General features: G+C 47.6%; 1 protein-coding gene across 3 annotated transcripts in view; it reads left to right on the plus strand.

Moving 5' to 3' along the window:
• Window positions 1–20,926, plus strand: part of LOC106568559 (MOB kinase activator 3B) — an 81,575-nt gene extending 60,649 nt beyond the window's left edge. The window contains exons 3-4 of one of the 3 annotated variants that reach the window (XM_014139000.2): window positions 7,591–7,793; window positions 20,251–20,752. In XM_014139000.2, coding sequence (XP_013994475.1) covers window positions 7,591–7,793; window positions 20,251–20,280 — 233 coding nt within the window. In that variant the 3' untranslated portion in view covers window positions 20,281–20,752. Of the gene's footprint in view, window positions 1–7,590; window positions 7,794–20,250 lie in introns of all 3 variants that reach the window. The other 2 variants (XM_014138998.2, XM_014138997.2) reach the window with 2 other exon arrangements.
• The last annotated feature ends 462 nt before the right edge of the window (window positions 20,927–21,388 follow it).

Genomic DNA, 21,388 nt, shown 5'->3' on the forward strand with positions numbered 1-21,388 from the left:
TGAGCCAGATGTAGCCTTGTTTTGAGCCAGGTGTAGACTTGTTTTGAGCCAGGTGTAGGAGCCTTGTTTTGAGCCAGGTGTAGCCTTGTTTTTAGCCAGGTGTAGCCTTGTTTTGAGCCAGGTGTAGCTTTGTTTTGAGCCAGGTGTTGCCTTGTTTTGAGCCAGGTGTTGCCTTGTTTTGAGCCAGGTGTAGCCTTGTTTTGAGCCAGGTGTAGCCTTGTTTTGAGCCAGGTTTAGGAGCCTTGTTTTGAGCCAGGTGTTGTAGCCTTGTTTTGAGCCAGGTGTTGTAGCCTTGTTTTGAGCCAGGTGTAGGAGCCTTGTTTTGAGCCAGGTGTGAGCCTTGTTTTGAGCCAGGTGTAGGAGCCTTGTTTTGAGCCAGGTGTAGGAGCCTTGTTTTGAGCCAGGTGTTGCCTTGTTTTTAGCCAGGTGTAGGAGCCTTGTTTTGAGCCAAGTGTAGGAGCCTTGTTTTGAGCCAGGTGTAGCCTTGTTTTGAGCCAGGTGTAGGAGCCTTGTTTTGAGCCAGGTGTAGCCTTGTTTTGAGCCAGGTGTAGCCTTGTTTTGAGCCAGGTGTTGCCTTGTTTTGAGCCAGGTGTAGGAGCCTTGTTTTGAGCCAGGTGTTGGCCTTGTTTTGAGCCAGGTGTAGCCTTGTTTTGAGCCAGGTGTAGCCTTGTTTTGAGCCAGGTGTTGCCTTGTTTTGGCCAGGTGTAGGAGCCTTGTTTTGAGCCAGGTGTAGGGCCTTGTTTTGAGCCAGGTGTAGCCTTGTTTTGAGCCAGTGGTGTTTTGAGCCGGTAGGCCTTGTTTTGAGCCAGGTGTAGCCTTGTTTTGAGCCAGGTGTAGGACCTTGTTTTGAGCCAAGTGTAGCGGCCTTGTTTTGAGCCAGGTGTAGGAGCCTTGTTTTGAGCCAGGTGTAGCCTTGTTTTGAGCCAGGTGTAGGAGCCTTGTTTTGAGCCAGGTGTAGGAGCCTTGTTTTGAGCCAGTTGTTGCCTTGTTTTGAGCCAGGTGTAGCCTTGCTTTTGAGCCAGGTGTAGGAGCCTTGTTTTGAGCCAGGTGTAGCCGCTTGTTTTGAGCCAGGTGTAGGAGCCTTGTTTTGAGCCAGGTGTAGCCTTGTTTTGAGCCAGGTGTTGCCTTGTTTTGAGCCAGGTGTTGCCTTGTTTTGAGCCGGGTGTAGCCTTGTTTTGAGCCAGGTGTAGCCTTGTTTTGAGCCAGGTGTTGCCTTGTTTTGAGCCAGGTGTAGGAGCCTTGTTTTGAGCCAGGTGTAGGAGCCTTGTTTTGAGCCAGATGTAGGAGCCTTGTTTTGAGCCAGATGTAGGAGCCTTGTTTTGAGCCAGGTATAGCCTTGTTTTGAGCCAGGTGTAGCCTTGTTTTGAGCCAGGTGTAGCTTTGTTTTGAACCAGGTGTTGCCTTGTTTTGAGCCAGGTGTAGCCTTGTTTTGAGCCAGGTGTAGCCTTGTTTTGAGCCAGGTGTTGTAGCCTTGTTTTGAGCCAGGTGTTGTAGCCTTGTTTTGAGCCAGGTGTAGGAGCCTTGTTTTGAGCCAGGTGTAGCCTTGTTTTGAGCCAGGTGTAGGAGCCTTGTTTTGAGCCAGGTGTAGGAGCCTTGTTTTGAGCCAGGTGTAGCCTTGTTTTTAGCCAGGTGTAGCCTTGTTTTGAGCCAGGTGTAGCTTTGTTTTGAGCCAGGTGTTGCCTTGTTTTGAGCCAGGTGTTGCCTTGTTTTGAGCCAGGTGTAGCCTTGTTTTGAGCCAGGTGTAGCCTTGTTTTGAGCCAGGTTTAGGAGCCTTGTTTTGAGCCAGGTGTTGTAGCCTTGTTTTGAGCCAGGTGTTGTAGCCTTGTTTTGAGCCAGGTGTAGGGCCTTGTTTTGAGCCAGGTGTAGCCTTGTTTTTGAGCCAGGTGTAGGGCCTTGTTTTGAGCCAGGTGTAGGAGCCTTGTTTTGAGCCAGGTGTTGCCTTGTTTTTAGCCAGGTGTAGGAGCCTTGTTTTGAGCCAGGTGTAGGAGCCTTGTTTTGAGCCAGGTGTAGCCTTGTTTTGAGCCAGGTGTAGGAGCCTTGTTTTGAGCCAGGTGTAGCCTTGTTTTGAGCCAGGTGTAGGAGCCTTGTTTTGAGCCAGGTGTAGCCTTGTTTTGAGCCAGGTGTAGCCTTGTTTTGAGCCAGGTGTTGCCTTGTTTTGAGCCAGGTGTAGGAGCCTTGTTTTGAGCCAGGTGTAGGAGCCTTGTTTTGAGCCAGGTGTAGCCTTGTTTTTAGCCAGGTGTAGCCTTGTTTTTAGCCAGGTGTAGGAGCCTTGTTTTGAGCCAGGTGTTGCCTTGTTTTGAGCCAGGTGTAGGAGCCTTGTTTTGAGCCAGGTGTTGCCTTGTTTTTAGCCAGGTGTAGCCTTGTTTTGAGCCAGGTGTTGCCTTGTTTTGAGCCAGGTGTAGGAGCCTTGTTTTGAGCCAGGTGTAGCCTTGTTTTGAGCCAGGTGTAGCCTTGTTTTGAGCCAGGTGTAGGAGCCTTGTTTTGAGACAGGTGTAGCCTACAGTATACCGTAGTTGTGAAGTAACCAGGGCTTGAGCCAAGTACTGTTAGTCCAACACCTTAGCCCCTAAGGACTCAGAACATCTTGACGAGAACACTAGGTGTTGGGTTAAAGTAGCTACCATCTGGTTCAGGTTACTGTGATTGAGGAGAAGATCATGGCAACAACCCAGAGGGTTTAAACCATTAATATAGTCAGGGTTAGGGTAGTCAGGGTTAGTGTTAGGGTAGTTAGGGTTAGTGTAGTTAGGGTTAGGGTAGTCAGGGTTAGGGTAGTCAGGGTTAGGGTGGTTAGGGTTAGGGTAGTCAGGGTTAGGGTAGTCAGGGTTAGGGTAGTCAGGGTTAGGGTTAGGGTAGTCAGGGTAGTCAGGGTTAGGGTAGTCAGGGTAGTCAGGGTTAGGGTAGTCAGGGTCAGGGTAGTCAGGGTTAGGGTTAGGGTAGTCAGGGTAGTCAGGGTCAGGGTTAGGGTAGTCAGGGTTAGGGTAGTCAGGGTTATGGTAGTCAGGGTTAGGGTAGTCAGGGTAGTCAGGGTTAGGGTAGTCAGGGTCAGGGTAGTCAGGGTTAGGGTTAGGGTAGTCAGGGTAGTCAGGGTCAGGGTTAGGGTAGTCAGGGTTAGGGTAGTCAGGGTTAGGGTAGTCAGGGTAGTCAGGGTTAGGGTAGTCAGGGTTAGGGTAGTCAGGGTAGTCAGGGTTGTTGGTTGTTATGTTATGTCTTCAGAGACAGTGTCTCTCTGACTCGCTCTGTTCATCTCTGTGGTGTCAGCTTCAGGTTAAGGTTAAAGGTCACCCATCGTCATGCTGTCTCTGTGGTGTCAGCTTCAGGTTAGGGTTAAAGGTCACCCATCGTCATGCTGTCTCTGTGGTGTCAGCTTCAGGTTAGGTTAAAGGTCACCCAGCGTCATGCTGTCTCTGTGGTGTCAGCTTCAGGTTAGGGTTAAAGGTCACCCAGCGTCATGCTGTCTCTGTGGTGTCAGCTTCAGGTTAGGGTTAAAGGTCACCCACCGTCATGCTGTCTCTGTGGTGTCAGCTTCAGGTTAGGGTTAAAGGTTACCCAGCGTCATGCTGTCTCTGTGGTGTCAGCTTCAGGTTAGGGTTAAAGGTCACCCAGCGTCATGCTGTCTCTGTGGTGTCAGCTTCAGGTTAGGGTTAAAGGTTACCCAGCATCATGCTGTCTCTGTGGTGTCAGCTTCAGGTTAGGGTTAAAGGTCACCCAGCGTCATGCTGTCTCTGTGGTGTCAGCTTCAGGTTAGGGTTAAAGGTCACCCACCGTCATGCTGTCTCTGTGGTGTCAGCTTCAGGTTAGGGTTAAAGGTCACCCAGCGTCATGCTGTCTCTGTGGTGTCAGCTTCAGGTTAGGGTTAAAGGTCACCCAGCGTCATGCTGTCTCTGTGGTGTCAGCTTCAGGTTAGGGTTAAAGGTCACCCAGCGTCATGCTGTCTCTGTGGTGTCAGCTTCAGGTTAGGGTTAAAGGTCACCCAGCGTCATGCTGTCTCTGTGGTGTCAGCTTCAGGTTAGGGTTAAAGGTCACCCAGCGTCATGCTGTCTCTGTGGTGTCAGCTTCAGGTTAGGGTTAAAGGTCACCCAGCGTCATGCTGTCTCTGTGACTGTCTTTGATGTGATAGACAGTGTTCTATATACCTAACGGTCTGTTGTAGACTGTACTGTGTGTGCAGGGAGTTTACCGTTTGATCCACACTCCTGAATACACTGATTCATGTTGTGTGATTTCAATCAAGAGATTTTGAACAGATTCAATATATAAATAAGTGACATAGACTGGCTTCACATTTATCCTGATTAAAGTTAGCTTTACTAATTACATATATATATATTCAGCTTCTCTGTTGTAGACATGAATGGTTGAATTTTTACGGGTTCAACTTTAACCTAATACTTTTGTGCAATAATGGAGTAATCTTTTCCTGGATTGTGAGATCCCCGTATAATCCTGTTTCACCAGACCCGGGGGAGCGGAGTGACTGGGTTAGGGAGACTGAGTCCCAAATGGAATCCTATTCCCTATATAGTGCACTACTTTAGACCAGAGCCCTATGGAACCCTATTCCCTATATATAGTGCACTACTTTAGACCAGAGCCCTATGGAACCCTATTCCCTATATATAGTGCACTACTTTAGACCAGAGATCCTATGAACCTACGACTTTGACATGAGAATTGCACATAGTGAGGACTGAGCTCCATCAGTCTAAAACTCAGATCATTCAGGCTCTGAGTGACATCATATCCTGTCAGTCATGCACGAGGCACACATTCAAATGATTGATGGTCCCTATAGGCAGGAAATGTTGATGGAAAAGTCACTGCTGTGATTCTCTGTGGGTCTGTATGATTGATTGCTTTTGATGGACTTTAAAACATCTATGTGTGTCAGTTAAGAGAAGAAGAAAAAAAAATACATAAACTGTACAGTGTGCATAGTGCCAACTGTAAAGTTTGGTGGAGGAGTAATGGTCTGGGGCTGTTTTTCATGGTTCGGGCCCCTTAATTCCAGTGAAGGGAAATCATAACGCTGCAGCATTCAATGACATTCTAGACGATTCTGTGCTTCCAACTTTGTGGCAACAGTTTGGGAAGGCCCTTTCCTGTTTCAGCATAAAAATATATTAAAAAAATGTATTCAGACCCTTTACTAAGTACTTTGTTGAAGCCCCTTTGGCAGTGATTACAGCCTCCAGTCTTCTTGGGTATGACGCTACAAGCTTGGCACCCTGTATTTGGGGAGTTTCTCCCATTCTTCTCTGCAGATCCTCTCAAGCTCTGTCAGGTTGGATGGGGAGCGTCGCTGCACAGCTAATTCTTCTTTTGGTAAACTCCAAGCAGGCTGTCATGTGCCTTTTACTGAGGAGTGGCTTCTGTCTGGCCACTCTACCATAAAGGCCTGATTGGTGGAGTGCTTATACAGACAGGTGTGTGCCTTTCCAAATCATGTCCAATCAATTGAATTTACCACAGGTGGACTCCATTCAAGTTGTAGAAACATCTCAAGGATGATCAATGGAAACAGGATGCACCTGAGCTCAATTTACAGTCTCATAGTAAAAGGACTGAATATTTATGAAAATATGGTATTTCATTTTTTGTATATGTTTGCAATACTTTTTTTAATCCATTTTAGAATAAGGCTGAAAAGAGACACAGACAGACAGAGACCAATGGAGATAGAATGGAAGACAGACAGACCAGGACCAGGTAGTCTGATAGTCTGGGTGTATTGTCCTGGTCTGTCCTGGTCTGTCCTGGTTGTATTGTCCTGGTCTGTCGTGCTGGTCTGTCCTGTAGTGTGATAGTCTGGTTGTATTGTCCTGGTCTGTCCTGGTCTGTCCTGGTTGTATTGTCCTGGTCTGTCCTGTCCTGGTCTGTCCTGTAGTGTGATAGTCTGGTTGTATTGTCCTGGTCTGTCCTGGTCTGTCCTGTAGTGTGATAGTCTGGTTATATTGTCCTGGTCTGTCCTGGTTGTATTGTCCTGGTCTGTCCTGGTCTGTCCTGTAGTGTGATAGTCTGGTTGTATTGTCCTGGTCTGTCCTGGTCTGTCCTGTAGTGTGATAGTCTGGTTGTATTGTCCTGGTCTGTCCTGGTCTGTCCTGTAGTGTGATAGTCTGGTTGTATTGTCCTGGTCTGTCCTGGTCTGTCCTGTAGTGTGATAGTCTGGTTATATTGTCCTGGTCTGTCCTGGTTGTATTGTCCTGGTCTGTCCTGGTCTGTCCTGTAGTGTGATAGTCTGGTTGTATTGTCCTGGTCTGTCCTGGTCTGTCCTGTAGTGTGATAGTCTGGTTGTATTGTCCTGGTCTGTCCTGGTCTGTCCTGTAGTGTGATAGTCTGGTTGTATTGTCCTGGTCTGTCCTGGTCTGTCCTGTAGTGTGATAGTCTGGTTATATTGTCCTGGTCTGTCCTGGTCTGACCTGGTCTGTCCTGTAGTGTGATAGTCTGGTTGTATTGTCCTGGTCTGTCCTGGTTGTATTGTCCTGGTTGTATTGATGGAGTTGGCCCTGTATGTGTCCTATGCTGGGGACATTTCCAACTGTCCATCAATGAAGTTTATACATTTCAATTATATCGACAAGATGTGGCTACAGGCCAGTCGGTTGGTTGGAATGTCTTTGGCTTAGATCATGCGTTTGTTACACAGTTGTTGGTCTCCATAGCGTCACAGTGTGGTTGTATTATTACCAGAGTGGGATACGGGTGGGATACGAGTTGTGTGGCATGTCATTGAGAAAATGTTATCCATGTTGCCACTAACAGTCTCTGTTTGTGTCCGTACTGCAGGGTAAACAGTCTCTGTTTGTGTCCATACTGCAGGGTAAACAGTCTCTGTTTGTGTCCATACTGCAGGGTAAACAGTCTCTGTTTGTGTCCATACTGCAGGGTAAACAGTCTCTGTTTGTGTCCATACTGCAGGGTAAACAGACTCTGTTTGTGTCCATACTGCAGGGTAAACAGTCTCTGTTTGTGTCCATACTGCAGGGTAAACAGTCTCTGTTTGTGTCCATACTGCAGGGTAAACAGACTCTGTTTGTGTCCATACTGCAGGGTAAACAGTCTCTGTTTGTGTCCATACTGCAGGGTAAACAGACTCTGTTGGCTCTCTGCTGCCACCTGCCGGTTAATCCCTTATGGGATTAATTGACACATAAACAAACATTACAATAATTCACTATGATAATTAAATGATAATTCTTCTTCTGGCGTTCTCTGCATTGCTCATCGCTGACTGATTCCCTCTCTCCCTCTCTCTCTCTCTCTCTCTCTCTCTCTCTCTCTCTCTCTCTCTCTCTCTCTCTCTCTCTCTCTCTCTCTCTCTCCCTCCCTCTCTCTCTCTCTCTCTCTCTCTCTCTCTCTCTCTCTCTCTCTCTCTCTCTCTCTCTCTCTCTCTCTCTCTCTCTCTCTCTCTCTCTCTCTCTCTCTCTCTCTCTCTCTCTCTCTCTCTCTCTCTCTCTCTCTCTCTCTCTCTCTCTCTCTCTCTCTCTCTCTCTCTCTCTCTCTCTCTCTCTCTCTCTCTCTCTCTCTCTCTCTCTCTCTCTCTCTCTCTCTCTCTCTCTCTCTCTCTCTCTCTCTCTCTCTCTCTCTCAGGTATCCCCTTCCCCAAGAACTTCATCCAGATCTGTAAGAAGATCATCTGCCGTCTGTTCCGGGTGTTTGTTCACGTCTACATCCACCATTTTGACCGTATGATGCTGATGGGAGCTGAGGCCCATGTTAACACCTGCTACAAGCACTTCTACTACTTCAGCACAGAACTCAACCTCATAGACCGCAAGGAGCTGGAGCCGCTGGTGAGTCAAGACAGAAGTGTCCCAAATGGCTCTCTATTCCCTATATAGTGTACTACTTTAGACCAGAGCCCTATAGAACCCTATTCCCTATATAGTGCACTACTTTAGACCAGAGCCCTATGGGACCCTATTCCCTATATAGTGCACTACTTTAGACCAGAGCCCTATGGAACCCTATTCCCTCTATTATAGAGGCTGACTGGGCTGGTGTCACATAGAGGCTGACTGGACTGGTGTCACCTATGGGTTATTATAGAGGCTGACTGGACTGGTGTCACCTAGAGGCTGACTGGACTGGTGTCACCTAGAGGCTGACTGGACTGGTGTCACCTAGAGGCTGACTGGACTGGTGTCACCTAGAGGCTGACTGGGCTGGTGTCACCTAGAGGCTGACTGGGCTGGTGTCACCTAGAGGCTGACTGGGCTGGTGTCACCTAGAGGCTGACTGGACTGGTGTCACCTAGAGGCTGACTGGGCTGGTGTCACCTAGAGGCTGACTGGGCTGGTGTCACCTAGAGGCTGACTGGGCTGGTGTCACCTAGAGGCTGACTGGACTGGTGTCACCTAGAGGCTGACTGGGCTGGTTTCACCTAGAGGCTGACTGGGCTGGTGTCACCTAGAGGCTGACTGGACTGGTGTCACCTAGAGGCTGACTGGACTGGTGTCACCTAGAGGCTGACTGGGCTGGTGTCACCTAGAGGCTGACTGGGCTGGTGTCACCTAGAGGCTGACTGGACTGGTGTCACCTAGAGGCTGACTGGACTGGTGTAACCTAGAGGCTGACTGGGCTGGTTTCACCTAGAGGCTGACTGGGCTGGTGTCACCTAGAGGCTGACTGGACTGGTGTCACCTAGAGGCTGACTGGACTGGTGTCACCTAGAGGCTGACTGGACTGGTGTCACCTAGAGGCTGACTGGGCTGGTGTCACCTAGAGGCTGACTGGGCTGGTGTCACCTAGAGGCTGACTGGACTGGTGTCACCTAGAGGCTGACTGGGCTGGTGTCACCTAGAGGCTGACTGGGCTGGTGTCACCTAGAGGCTGACTGGACTGGTGTCACCTAGAGGCTGACTGGACTGGTGTCACCTAGAGGCTGACTGGGCTGGTGTCACCTAGAGGCTGACTGGGCTGGTTTCACCTAGAGGCTGACTGGACTGGTGTCACCTAGAGGCTGACTGGGCTGGTGTCACCTAGAGGCTGACTGGGCTGGTTTCACCTAGAGGCTGACTGGGCTGGTGTCACCTATGGGTTATTATAGAGGCTGACTGGTGTAAAGCAGCATTATAATAGATGTTCTATGTTTTCTTAAAAATGTGCTGTTGCCTGGTCAGTGTTCCTTTAGAAAACATTCTAGTTTAGTTGAAGGTTTTCATTTTATTCCATTTTCCCCTCGTCTACTTCCTCTATCAGCCTGCATACAGTGGAACAGGGAGATGTAATCAGTCCTCTATCAGTGGAACAGGGAGATGTAATCAGTCCTCTATCAGTGGAACAGGGAGATGTAATCAGTCCTCTATCAGTCCTCTATCAGTGGAACAGGGAGATGTAATCAGTCCTCTATCAGCCTCCATACAGTGGAACAGGGAGATGTAATCAGTCCTCTATCAGTGGAACAGGGAGATGTAATCAGTCCTCTATCAGTGGAACAGGGAGATGTAATCAGTCCTCTATCAGTGGAACAGGGAGATGTAGTCAGTCCTCTATCAGTGGAACAGGGAGATGTAATCAGTCCTCTATCATTGGAACAGGGAGATGTAGTCAGTCCTCTATCAGTGGAACAGGGAGATGTAATCAGTCCTCTATCAGTCCCGGAACAGGGAGATGTAGTCAGTCCTCTATCAGTGGAACAGGGAGATGTAATCAGTCCTCTATCAGTGGAACAGGGACATGTAGTCAGTCCTCTATCAGTGGAACAGGGAGATGTAATCAGTCCTCTATCAGTCCTCTATCAGTGGAACAGGGAGATGTAGTCAGTCCTCTATCAGTGGAACAGGGAGATGTAATCAGTCCTCTATCAGTGGAACAGGGAGATGTAATCAGTCCTCTATCAGTGGAACAGGGAGATGTAATCAGTCCTCTATCAGTCCTCTATCAGTGGAACAGGGAGATGTAGTCAGTCCTCTATCAGTGGAACAGGGAGATGTAATCAGTCCTCTATCAGTGGAACAGGGAGATGTAATCAGTCCTCTATCAGTGGAACAGGGAGATGTAATCAGTCCTCTATCAGTGGAACAGGGACATGTAGTCAGTCCTCTATCAGTGGAACAGGGAGATGTAATCAGTCCTCTATCAGTGGAACAGGGACATGTAATCAGTCCTCTATCAGTGGAACAGGGAGATGTAATCAGTCCTCTATCAGTGGAACAGGGAGATGTAATCAGTCCTCTATCAGTCCTCTATCAGTGGAACAGGGAGATGTAGTCAGTCCTCTATCAGTGGAACAGGGAGATGTAGTCAGTCCTCTATCAGCCTCCATACAGTGGAACAGGGAGATGTAGTCAGTCCTCTATCAGTGGAATAGGGAGATGTAGTCAGTCCTCTGTCAGTGGAACAGGGAGATGTAGTCACTCCTCTATCAGTCCTCTATCAGTGGAACAGGGAGATGTAGTCAGTCCTCTATCAGTGGAACAGGGAGATGTAGTCAGTCCTCTATCAGTGGAACAGGGAGATGTAATCAGTCCTCTATCAGTGGAACAGGGAGATGTAATCAGTCCTCTATCAGTCCTCTATCAGTGGAACAGGGAGATGTAGTCAGTCCTCTATCAGTGGAACAGGGAGATGTAATCAGTCCTCTATCAGTGGAACAGGGAGATGTAGTCAGTCCTCTATCAGTCCTCTATCAGTGGAACAGGGAGATGTAATCAGTCCTCTATCAGCCTCCATACAGTGGAACAGGGAGTTGTAATCAGTCCTCTATCAGTGGAACAGGGAGATGTAATCAGTCCTCTATCATCGGAACAGGGAGATGTAGTCAGTCCTCTATCAGTCCTCTATCAGTGGAACAGGGAGATGTAGTCAGTCCTCTATCAGTGGAACAGGGAGATGTAATCAGTCCTCTATCAGTCCTCTATCAGTGGAACAGGGAGATGTAGTCAGTCCTCTATCAGTGGAACAGGGAGATGTAATCAGTCCTCTATCAGTCCTCTATCAGTGGAACAGGGAGATGTAATCAGTCCTCTATCAGTGGAACAGGGAGATGTAATCAGTCCTCTATCAGTGGAACAGGGATATGTAATCAGTCCTCTATCAGTGGAACAGGGAGATTTAATCAGTCCTCTATCAGTGGAACAGGGAGATGTAATCAGTCCTCTATCAGTGGAACAGGGAGATGTAATCAGTCCTCTATCAGTGGAACAGGGAGATGTAATCAGTCCTCTATCAGTGGAACAGGGAGATGTAATCAGTCCTCTATCATTGGAACAGGGAGATGTAATCAGTCCTCTATCAGTGGAACAGGGAGATGTAATCAGTCCTCTATCAGTGGAACAGGTAGATGTAATCAGTCCTCTATCAGTGGAACAGGGAGATGTAGTCAGTCCTCTATCAGTCCTCTATCAGTGGAACAGGGAGATGTAGTCAGTCCTCTATCAGTGGAACAGGGAGATGTAATCAGTCCTCTAGCAGTCCTCTATCAGTGGAACAGGGAGATGTAATCAGTCCTCTATCAGTGGAACAGGGAGATGTAGTCAGTCCTCTATCAGTGGAACAGGGAGATGTAATCAGTCCTCTATCAGTGGAACAGGGAGATGTAGTCAGTCCTCTATCAGTCCTCTATCAGTGGAACAGGGAGATTTAATCAGTCCTCTATCAGTGGAACAGGGAGATGTAGTCAGTCCTCTATCAGTCCTCTATCAGTGGAACAGGGAGATGTAATCAGTCCTCTATCAGCCTCCATACAGTGGAACAGGGAGATGTAGTCAGTCCTCTATCAGTGGAACAGGGAGATGTAATCAGTCCTCTATCAGTGGAACAGGGAGATGTAGTCAGTCCTCTATCAGTCCTCTATCAGTGGAACAGGGAGATGTAGTCAGTCCTCTATCAGTGGAACAGGGAGATGTAATCAGTCCTCTATCAGTCCTCTATCAGTGGAACAGGGAGATGTAGTCAGTCCTCTATCAGTGGAACAGGGAGATGTAATCAGTCCTCTATCAGTCCTCTATCAGTGGAACAGGGAGATGTAATCAGTCCTCTATCAGTGGAACAGGGAGATGTAATCAGTCCTCTATCAGTGGAACAGAGATATGTAATCAGTCCTCTATCAGTGGAACAGGGAGATTTAATCAGTCCTCTATCAGTGGAACAGGGAGATGTAATCAGTCCTCTATCAGTGGAACAGGGAGATGTAATCAGTCCTCTATCAGTGGAACAGGGAGATGTAATCAGTCCTCTATCAGTGGAACAGGGAGATGTAATCAGTCCTCTATCATTGGAACAGGGAGATGTAATCAGTCCTCTATCAGTGGAACAGGGAGATGTAATCAGTCCTCTATCAGTGGAACAGGTAGATGTAATCAGTCCTCTATCAGTGGAACAGGGAGATGTAGTCAGTCCTCTATCAGTCCTCTATCAGTGGAACAGGGAGATGTAGTCAGTCCTCTATCAGTGGAACAGGGAGATGTAATCAGTCCTCTATCAGTCCTCTATCAGTGGAACAGGGAGATGTAATCAGTCCTCTATCAGTGGAACAGGGAGATGTAGTCAGTCCTCTATCAGTGGAACAGGGAGATGTAATCAGTCCTCTATCAGTGGAACAGGGAGATGTAGTCAGTCCTCTATCAGTCCTCTATCAGTGGTACAGGGAGATGTAGTCAGTCCTCTATCAGTGGAACAGGGAGATGTAATCAGTCCTCTATCAGTCCTCTATCAGTGGAACAGGGAGATGTAGTCAGTCCTCTATCAGTGGAACAGGGAGATGTAATCAGTCCTCTATCAGTGGAACAGGGAGATGTAATCAGTCCTCTATCAGTGGAACAGGGATATGTAATCAGTCCTCTATCAGTGGAACAGGGAGATTTAATCAGTCCTCTATCAGTGGAACAGGGAGATGTAATCAGTCCTCTATCAATGGAACAGGGAGATGTAATCAGTCCTCTATCAGTGGAACAGGGAGATGTAATCAGTCCTCTATCAGTGGAACAGGGAGATGTAATCAGTCCTCTATCATTGGAACAGGGAGATGTAATCAGTCCTCTATCAGTGGAACAGGGAGATGTAATCAGTCCTCTATCAGTGGAACAGGTAGATGTAATCAGTCCTCTATCAGTGGAACAGGGAGATGTTGTCAGTCCTCTATCAGTCCTCTATCAGTGGAACAGGGAGCTGTAGTCAGTCCTCTATCAGTGGAACAGGGAGATGTAATCAGTCCTCTATCAGTCCTCTATCAGTGGAACAGGGAGATGTAGTCAGTCCTCTATCAGTGGAACAGGGAGATGTAATCAGTCCTCTATCAGTCCTCTATCAGTGGAACAGGGAGATGTAATCAGTCCTCTATCAGTGGAACAGGGAGATGTAATCAGTCCTCTATCAGTGGAACAGGGATATGTAATCAGTCCTCTATCAGTGGAACAGGGAGATTTAATCAGTCCTCTATCAGTGGAACAGGGAGATGTAATCAGTCCTCTATCAGTGGAACAGGGAGATGTAATCAGTCCTCTATCAGTGGAACAGGGATATGTAATCAGTCCTCTATCAGTGGAACAGGGAGATTTAATCAGTCCTCTATCAGTGGAACAGGGAGATGTAATCAGTCCTCTATCAGTGGAACAGGGAGATGTAATCAGTCCTCTATCAGTGGAACAGGGAGATGTAATCAGTCCTCTATCAGTGGAACAGGGAGATGTAATCAGTCCTCTATCATTGGAACAGGGAGATGTAATCAGTCCTCTATCAGTGGAACAGGGAGATGTAATCAGTCCTCTATCAGTGGAACAGGTAGATGTAATCAGTCCTCTATCAGTGGAACAGGGAGATGTAGTCAGTCCTCTATCAGTCCTCTATCAGTGGAACAGGGAGATGTAATCAGTCCTCTATCAGTGGAACAGGGAGATGTAATCAGTCCTCTATCAGTGGAACAGGGAGATGTAATCAGTCCTCTATCAGTGGAACAGGGAGATGTAGTCAGTCCTCTATCAGTCCTCTATCAGTGGAACAGGGAGATGTAATCAGTCCTCTATCAGCCTCCATACAGTGGAACAGGGAGATGTAGTCAGTCCTCTATCAGTGGAACAGGGAGATGTAGTCAGTCCTCTATCAGTGGAACAGGGAGATGTAATCAGTCCTCTATCAGTGGAACAGGGAGATGTAGTCAGTCCTCTATCAGTCCTCTATCAGTGGAACAGGGAGATGTAGTCAGTCCTCTATCAGTCCTCTATCAGTGGAACAGGGAGATGTAATCAGTCCTCTATCAGCCTCCATACAGTGGAACAGGGAGATGTAGTCAGTCCTCTATCAGTGGAACAGGGAGATGTAATCAGTCCTCTATCAGTGGAACAGGGAGATGTAGTCAGTCCTCTATCAGTCCTCTATCAGTGGAACAGGGAGATGTAGTCAGTCCTCTATCAGTGGAACAGGGAGATGTAATCAGTCCTCTATCAGTCCTCTATCAGTGGAACAGGGAGATGTAGTCAGTCCTCTATCAGTGGAACAGGGAGATGTAATCAGTCCTCTATCAGTCCTCTATCAGTGGCACAGGGAGATGTAATCAGTCCTCTATCAGTGGAACAGGGAGATGTAATCAGTCCTCTATCAGTGGAACAGAGATATGTAATCAGTCCTCTATCAGTGGAACAGGGAGATTTAATCAGTCCTCTATCAGTGGAACAGGGAGATGTAATCAGTCCTCTATCAGTGGAACAGGGAGATGTAATCAGTCCTCTATCAGTGGAACAGGGAGATGTAATCAGTCCTCTATCAGTGGAACAGGGAGATGTAATCAGTCCTCTATCATTGGAACAGGGAGATGTAATCAGTCCTCTATCAGTGGAACAGGGAGATGTAATCAGTCCTCTATCAGTGGAACAGGTAGATGTAATCAGTCCTCTATCAGTGGAACAGGGAGATGTAGTCAGTCCTCTATCAGTCCTCTATCAGTGGAACAGGGAGATGTAGTCAGTCCTCTATCAGTGGAACAGGGAGATGTAATCAGTCCTCTATCAGTCCTCTATCAGTGGAACAGGGAGATGTAATCAGTCCTCTATCAGTGGAACAGGGAGATGTAGTCAGTCCTCTATCAGTGGAACAGGGAGATGTAATCAGTCCTCTATCAGTGGAACAGGGAGATGTAGTCAGTCCTCTATCAGTCCTCTATCAGTGGTACAGGGAGATGTAGTCAGTCCTCTATCAGTGGAACAGGGAGATGTAATCAGTCCTCTATCAGTCCTCTATCAGTGGAACAGGGAGATGTAGTCAGTCCTCTATCAGTGGAACAGGGAGATGTAATCAGTCCTCTATCAGTCCTCTATCAGTGGAACAGGGAGATGTAATCAGTCCTCTATCAGTGGAACAGGGAGATGTAATCAGTCCTCTATCAGTGGAACAGGGATATGTAATCAGTCCTCTATCAGTGGAACAGGGAGATGTAATCAGTCCTCTATCAGTGGAACAGGGAGATGTAATCAGTCCTCTATCAATGGAACAGGGAGATGTAATCAGTCCTCTATCAGTGGAACAGGGAGATGTAATCAGTCCTCTATCAGTGGAACAGGGAGATGTAATCAGTCCTCTATCATTGGAACAGGGAGATGTAATCAGTCCTCTATCAGTGGAACAGGGAGATGTAATCAGTCCTCTATCAGTGGAACAGGGAGATGTAATCAGTCCTCTATCAGTGGAACAGGGAGATGTAGTCAGTCCTCTATCAGTCCTCTATCAGTGGAACAGGGAGATGTAGTCAGTCCTCTATCAGTGGAACAGGGAGATGTAATCAGTCCTCTATCAGTCCTCTATCAGTGGAACAGGGAGATGTAGTCAGTCCTCTATCAGTGGAACAGGGAGATGTAATCAGTCCTCTATCAGTCCTCTATCAGTGGAACAGGGAGATGTAATCAGTCCTCTATCAGTGGAACAGGGAGATGTAATCAGTCCTCTATCAGTGGAACAGGGATATGTAATCAGTCCTCTATCAGTGGAACAGGGAGATTTAATCAGTCCTCTATCAGTGGAACAGGGAGATGTAATCAGTCCTCTATCAGTGGAACAGGGAGATGTAATCAGTCCTCTATCAGTGGAACAGGGATATGTAATCAGTCCTCTATCAGTGGAACAGGGAGATTTAATCAGTCCTCTATCAGTGGAACAGGGAGATGTAATCAGTCCTCTATCAGTGGAACAGGGAGATGTAATCAGTCCTCTATCAGTGGAACAGGGAGATGTAATCAGTCCTCTATCAGTGGAACAGGGAGATGTAATCAGTCCTCTATCATTGGAACAGGGAGATGTAATCAGTCCTCTATCAGTGGAACAGGGAGATGTAATCAGTCCTCTATCAGTGGAACAGGTAGATGTAATCAGTCCTCTATCAGTGGAACAGGGAGATGTAGTCAGTCCTCTATCAGTCCTCTATCAGTGGAACAGGGAGATGTAATCAGTCCTCTATCAGTGGAACAGGGAGATGTAATCAGTCCTCTATCAGTGGAACAGGGAGATGTAATCAGTCCTCTATCAGTGGAACAGGGAGATGTAGTCAGTCCTCTATCAGTCCTCTATCAGTGGAACAGGGAGATGTAGTCAGTCCTCTATCAGTCCTCCATCAGTGGAACAGGGAGATGTAGTCAGTCCTCTATCAGCTGGAACAGGGAGATGTAGTCAGTCCTCTATCAGTGGAACAGGGAGATGTAATCAGTCCTCTATCAGTGGAACAGGGAGATGTAGTCAGTCCTCTATCAGTCCTCTATCAGTGGAACAGGGAGATGTAGTCAGTCCTCTATCAGTGGAACAGGGAGATGTAATCAGTCCTCTATCAGTCCTCTATCAGTGGAACAGGGAGATGTAGTCAGTCCTCTATCAGTGGAACAGGGAGATGTAATCAGTCCTCTATCAGTCCTCTATCAGCGGAACAGGGAGATGTAATCAGTCCTCTATCAGTGGAACAGGGAGATGTAATCAGTCCTCTATCAGTGGAACAGGGATATGTAATCAGTCCTCTATCAGTGGAACAGGGAGATTTAATCAGTCCTCTATCAGTGGAACAGGGAGATGTAATCAGTCCTCTATCAGTGGAACAGGGAGATGTAATCAGTCCTCTATCAGTGGAACAGGGAGATGTAATCAGTCCTCTATCAGTGGAACAGGGAGATGTAATCAGTCCTCTATCATTGGAACAGGGAGATGTAATCAGTCCTCTATCAGTGGAACAGGGAGATGTAATCAGTCCTCTATCAGTGGAACAGGTAGATGTAATCAGTCCTCTATCAGTGGAACAGGGAGATGTAGTCAGTCCTCTATCAGTCCTCTATCAGTGGAACAGGGAGATGTAATCAGTCCTCTATCAGTCCTCTATCAGTGGAACAGGGAGATGTAGTCAGTCCTCTATCAGTGGAACAGGGAGATGTAATCAGTCCTCTATCAGTCCTCTATCAGTGGAACAGGGAGATGTAGTCAGTCCTCTATCAGTGGAACAGGGAGATGTAATCAGTCCTCTATCAGTCCTCTATCAGTGGAACAGGGAGATGTAATCAGTCCTCTATCAGTGGAACAGGGAGATGTAATCAGTCCTCTATCAGTGGAACAGGGATATGTAATCAGTCCTCTATCAGTGGAACAGGGAGATTTAATCAGTCCTCTATCAGTGGAACAGGGAGATGTAATCAGTCCTCTATCAGTGGAACAGGGAGATGTAATCAGTCCTCTATCAGTGGAACAGGGATATGTAATCAGTCCTCTATCAGTGGAACAGGGAGATTTAATCAGTCCTCTATCAGTGGAACAGGGAGATGTAATCAGTCCTCTATCAGTGGAACAGGGAGATGTAATCAGTCCTCTATCAGTGGAACAGGGAGATGTACATCAGTCCTCTATCATTGGAACAGGGAGATGTAATCAGTCCTCTATCAGTGGAACAGGGAGATGTAATCAGTCCTCTATCAGTGGAACAGGTAGATGTAATCAGTCCTCTATCAGTGGAACAGGGAGATGTAGTCAGTCCTCTATCAGTCCTCTATCAGTGGAACAGGGAGATGTAATCAGTCCTCTATCAGTGGAACAGGGAGATGTAATCAGTCCTCTATCAGTGGAACAGGGAGATGTAATCAGTCCTCTATCAGTGGAACAGGGAGATGTAGTCAGTCCTCTATCAGTAAGCCCTCTATCAGTGGAACAGGGAGATGTAATCAGTCCTCTATCAGCCTCCATACTGGAACAGGGAGATGTAGTCAGTCCTCTATCAGTGGAACAGGGAGATGTAGTCAGTCCTCTATCAGTGGAACAGGGAGATGTAATCAGTCCTCTATCAGTGGAACAGGGAGATGTAGTCAGTCCTCTATCAGTCCTCTATCAGTGGAACAGGGAGATGTAGTCAGTCCTCTATCAGTGGAACAGGGAGATGTAATCAGTCCTCTATCAGTCCTCTATCAGTGGAACAGGGAGATGTAGTCAGTCCTCTATCAGTGGAACAGGGAGATGTAATCAGTCCTCTATCAGTCCTCTATCAGTGGAACAGGGAGATGTAATCAGTCCTCTATCAGTGGAACAGGGAGATGTAATCAGTCCTCTATCAGTGGAACAGGGAGATGTAATCAGTCCTCTATCAGTGGAACAGGGAGATGTAATCAGTCCTCTATCAGTGGAACAGGGAGATGTAATCAGTCCTCTATCAGTGGAACAGGGAGATGTAATCAGTCCTCTATCAGTGGAACAGGGAGATGTAATCAGTCCTCTATCAGTGGAACAGGGAGATGTAATCAGTCCTCTATCATTGGAACAGGGAGATGTAATCAGTCCTCTATCAGTGGAACAGGGAGATGTAATCAGTCCTCTATCAGTGGAACAGGTAGATGTAATCAGTCCTCTATCAGTGGAACAGGGAGATGTAGTCAGTCCTCTATCAGTCCTCTATCAGTGGAACAGGGAGATGTAATCAGTCCTCTATCAGTCCTCTATCAGTGGAACAGGGAGATGTAGTCAGTCCTCTATCAGTGGAACAGGGAGATGTAATCAGTCCTCTATCAGTCCTCTATCAGTGGAACAGGGAGATGTAGTCAGTCCTCTATCAGTGGAACAGGGAGATGTAATCAGTCCTCTATCAGTCCTCTATCAGTGGAACAGGGAGATGTAATCAGTCCTCTATCAGTGGAACAGGGAGATGTAATCAGTCCTCTATCAGTGGAACAGGGATATGTAATCAGTCCTCTATCAGTGGAACAGGGAGATGTAATCAGTCCTCTATCAGTGGAACAGGGAGATGTAATCAGTCCTCTATCAGTGGAACAGGGAGATGTAATCAGTCCTCTATCAGTGGAACAGGGATATGTAATCAGTCCTCTATCAGTGGAACAGGGAGATGTAATCAGTCCTCTATCAGTGGAACAGGGAGATGTAATCAGTCCTCTATCAGTGGAACAGGGAGATGTAATCAGTCCTCTATCAGTGGAACAGGGAGATGTAATCAGTTCTCTATCATTGGAACAGGGAGATGTAATCAGTCCTCTATCAGTGGAACAGGGAGATGTAATCAGTCCTCTTTCAGTGGAACAGGTAGATGTAATCAGTCCTCTATCAGTGGAACAGGGAGATGTAGTCAGTCCTCTATCAGTCCTCTATCAGTGGAACAGGGAGATGTAATCAGTCCTCTATCAGTGGAACAGGGAGATGTAATCAGTCCTCTATCAGTGGAACAGGGAGATGTAATCAGTCCTCTATCAGTGGAACAGGGAGATGTAGTCAGTCTGGTTCTGGTCGGCAGTACACGGCAGGGACAGACAGATGTCTTCTGCCAGCTCCTGTGAGTCCTTCTCATTTGACCTCATGGTGGCTCAGGAGAGAGAGATAAGGACAAGAGGAGTGATGGGGGAATGGCCTGCAGGAATATATTTGTTCCTGCAGGCCAGCTCTTGTGTAGTATAGATCTCCTAGGCAACAGAAAATAAACAAATACAGCAGCACACATGAAGCAGAAATAAGGACCAGGACGACTGGAGGTCTTGGTGCTACCCTTCTACTGGCCCTGGTCGATGGAAGAAAGGCTGTTGCCTAGCTGTGAGTTCTCTGGGTGTGTTAGTACATTGACCTTGAGAGTAGTGATGGCCCTCTCACCAAAGTGGAGCTCAGCTCAGTTTACCAGCCTGTCACTGTACCAAACTCCTTCTCCGCGGATACAGGGACTCACACCTGTCTTGACCCAACAGTTGTCATGAAACAGTATCGAACGGAGCACAGTTACAAGTGTCGTTGTAAACAAACGCAATTGTGAACGTTGAATCAGTTTCATCCTCTCACTCTCTCTAGTAACTTATTTATCTCTTCCAGAAAGATATGACGTCTGGGATGTGTCACTGAGGTGTTGGAGCAGAACCACTGGAGCTGCTGATGGCCTGGGAGGAGGTTACCATGGATACGCTGTGGGACGGGTGTCCAGTGAGCAGCAGAGATGCCTCTAGTGGAGCTTGATGACATCATCACTGTGCGTCTGGTCGCCGGAGAAGAACCATGTTACCTGCAGATTGGCCTGCCTGGCTGGATGCACAGACAAGACAGGATGTAGTTTGTTATGTTAAAAGAACTCTCTCTATAAGACCAGATCACAGAGGAGGAGCTGATTAACTCATTTTTGCACGAGTTGATTATGTTCTATATGAGAGTATGACTACTAGGACCACTGACTGACTGACTGACTTACTGGCAGGCTGGCTGGCTGACTGATTCACTGGCCAGCTGGATGACTGACTGATTCACTGGCCAGCTGGCTGGCTGACTGATTCACTGGCAAGCTGGCTGGCTGACTGATTCACTGGCAAGCTGGATGACTGACTGATTCACTGGCCAGCTGGCTGGCTGACTGATTCACTGGCCAGCTGGATGACTGACTGATTCACTGGCAAGCTGGCTGACTGACTGATTCACTGGCAAGCTGGCTGGCTGACTGATTCACTGGCCAGCTGGATGGCTGACTGATTCACTGGCCAGCTGGCTGGCTAACAGATCACTGGCCAGCTGGATGACTGACTGATTCACTGGCCAGCTGGCTGGCTGACTGACTCACTGGCCCTGGCTGGCTGAGATTCACTTGGCCCTGGCTGGCCTGACTGCACTGGCAGCTGGCGGCCCTTGACGATTCCTGGCCAAGCTGGCTGGCTGACTGACTCACTGGAGCCTGATGGCTGACCTGATTCACTGGCCAGCTGACTGAGCACGGCCGCTGGCGGCCCTAACAAAACAAAACCTATGGAAGGCACCTATTAGACCTTATGAGTGCACTACTGTTGACCAGGACCCTATGAGACCCTATGGGGCCCTATGAGGCCCTATGAGGCCCTATGGGGCCCTATGGGGCCCTATGAGACCCTATGGGGCCCTATGAGACCCTATGAGACCCTATGGGGCCCTATGAGACCCTATGAGACCCTATGGGACCCTATGAGACCCTATGGGGACCTATGAGGCCCTA

This window comes from Salmo salar, chromosome ssa13 (assembly GCF_905237065.1).
Source record: "Salmo salar chromosome ssa13, Ssal_v3.1, whole genome shotgun sequence".
NCBI classification, from domain to species: domain Eukaryota; kingdom Metazoa; phylum Chordata; class Actinopteri; order Salmoniformes; family Salmonidae; genus Salmo; species Salmo salar.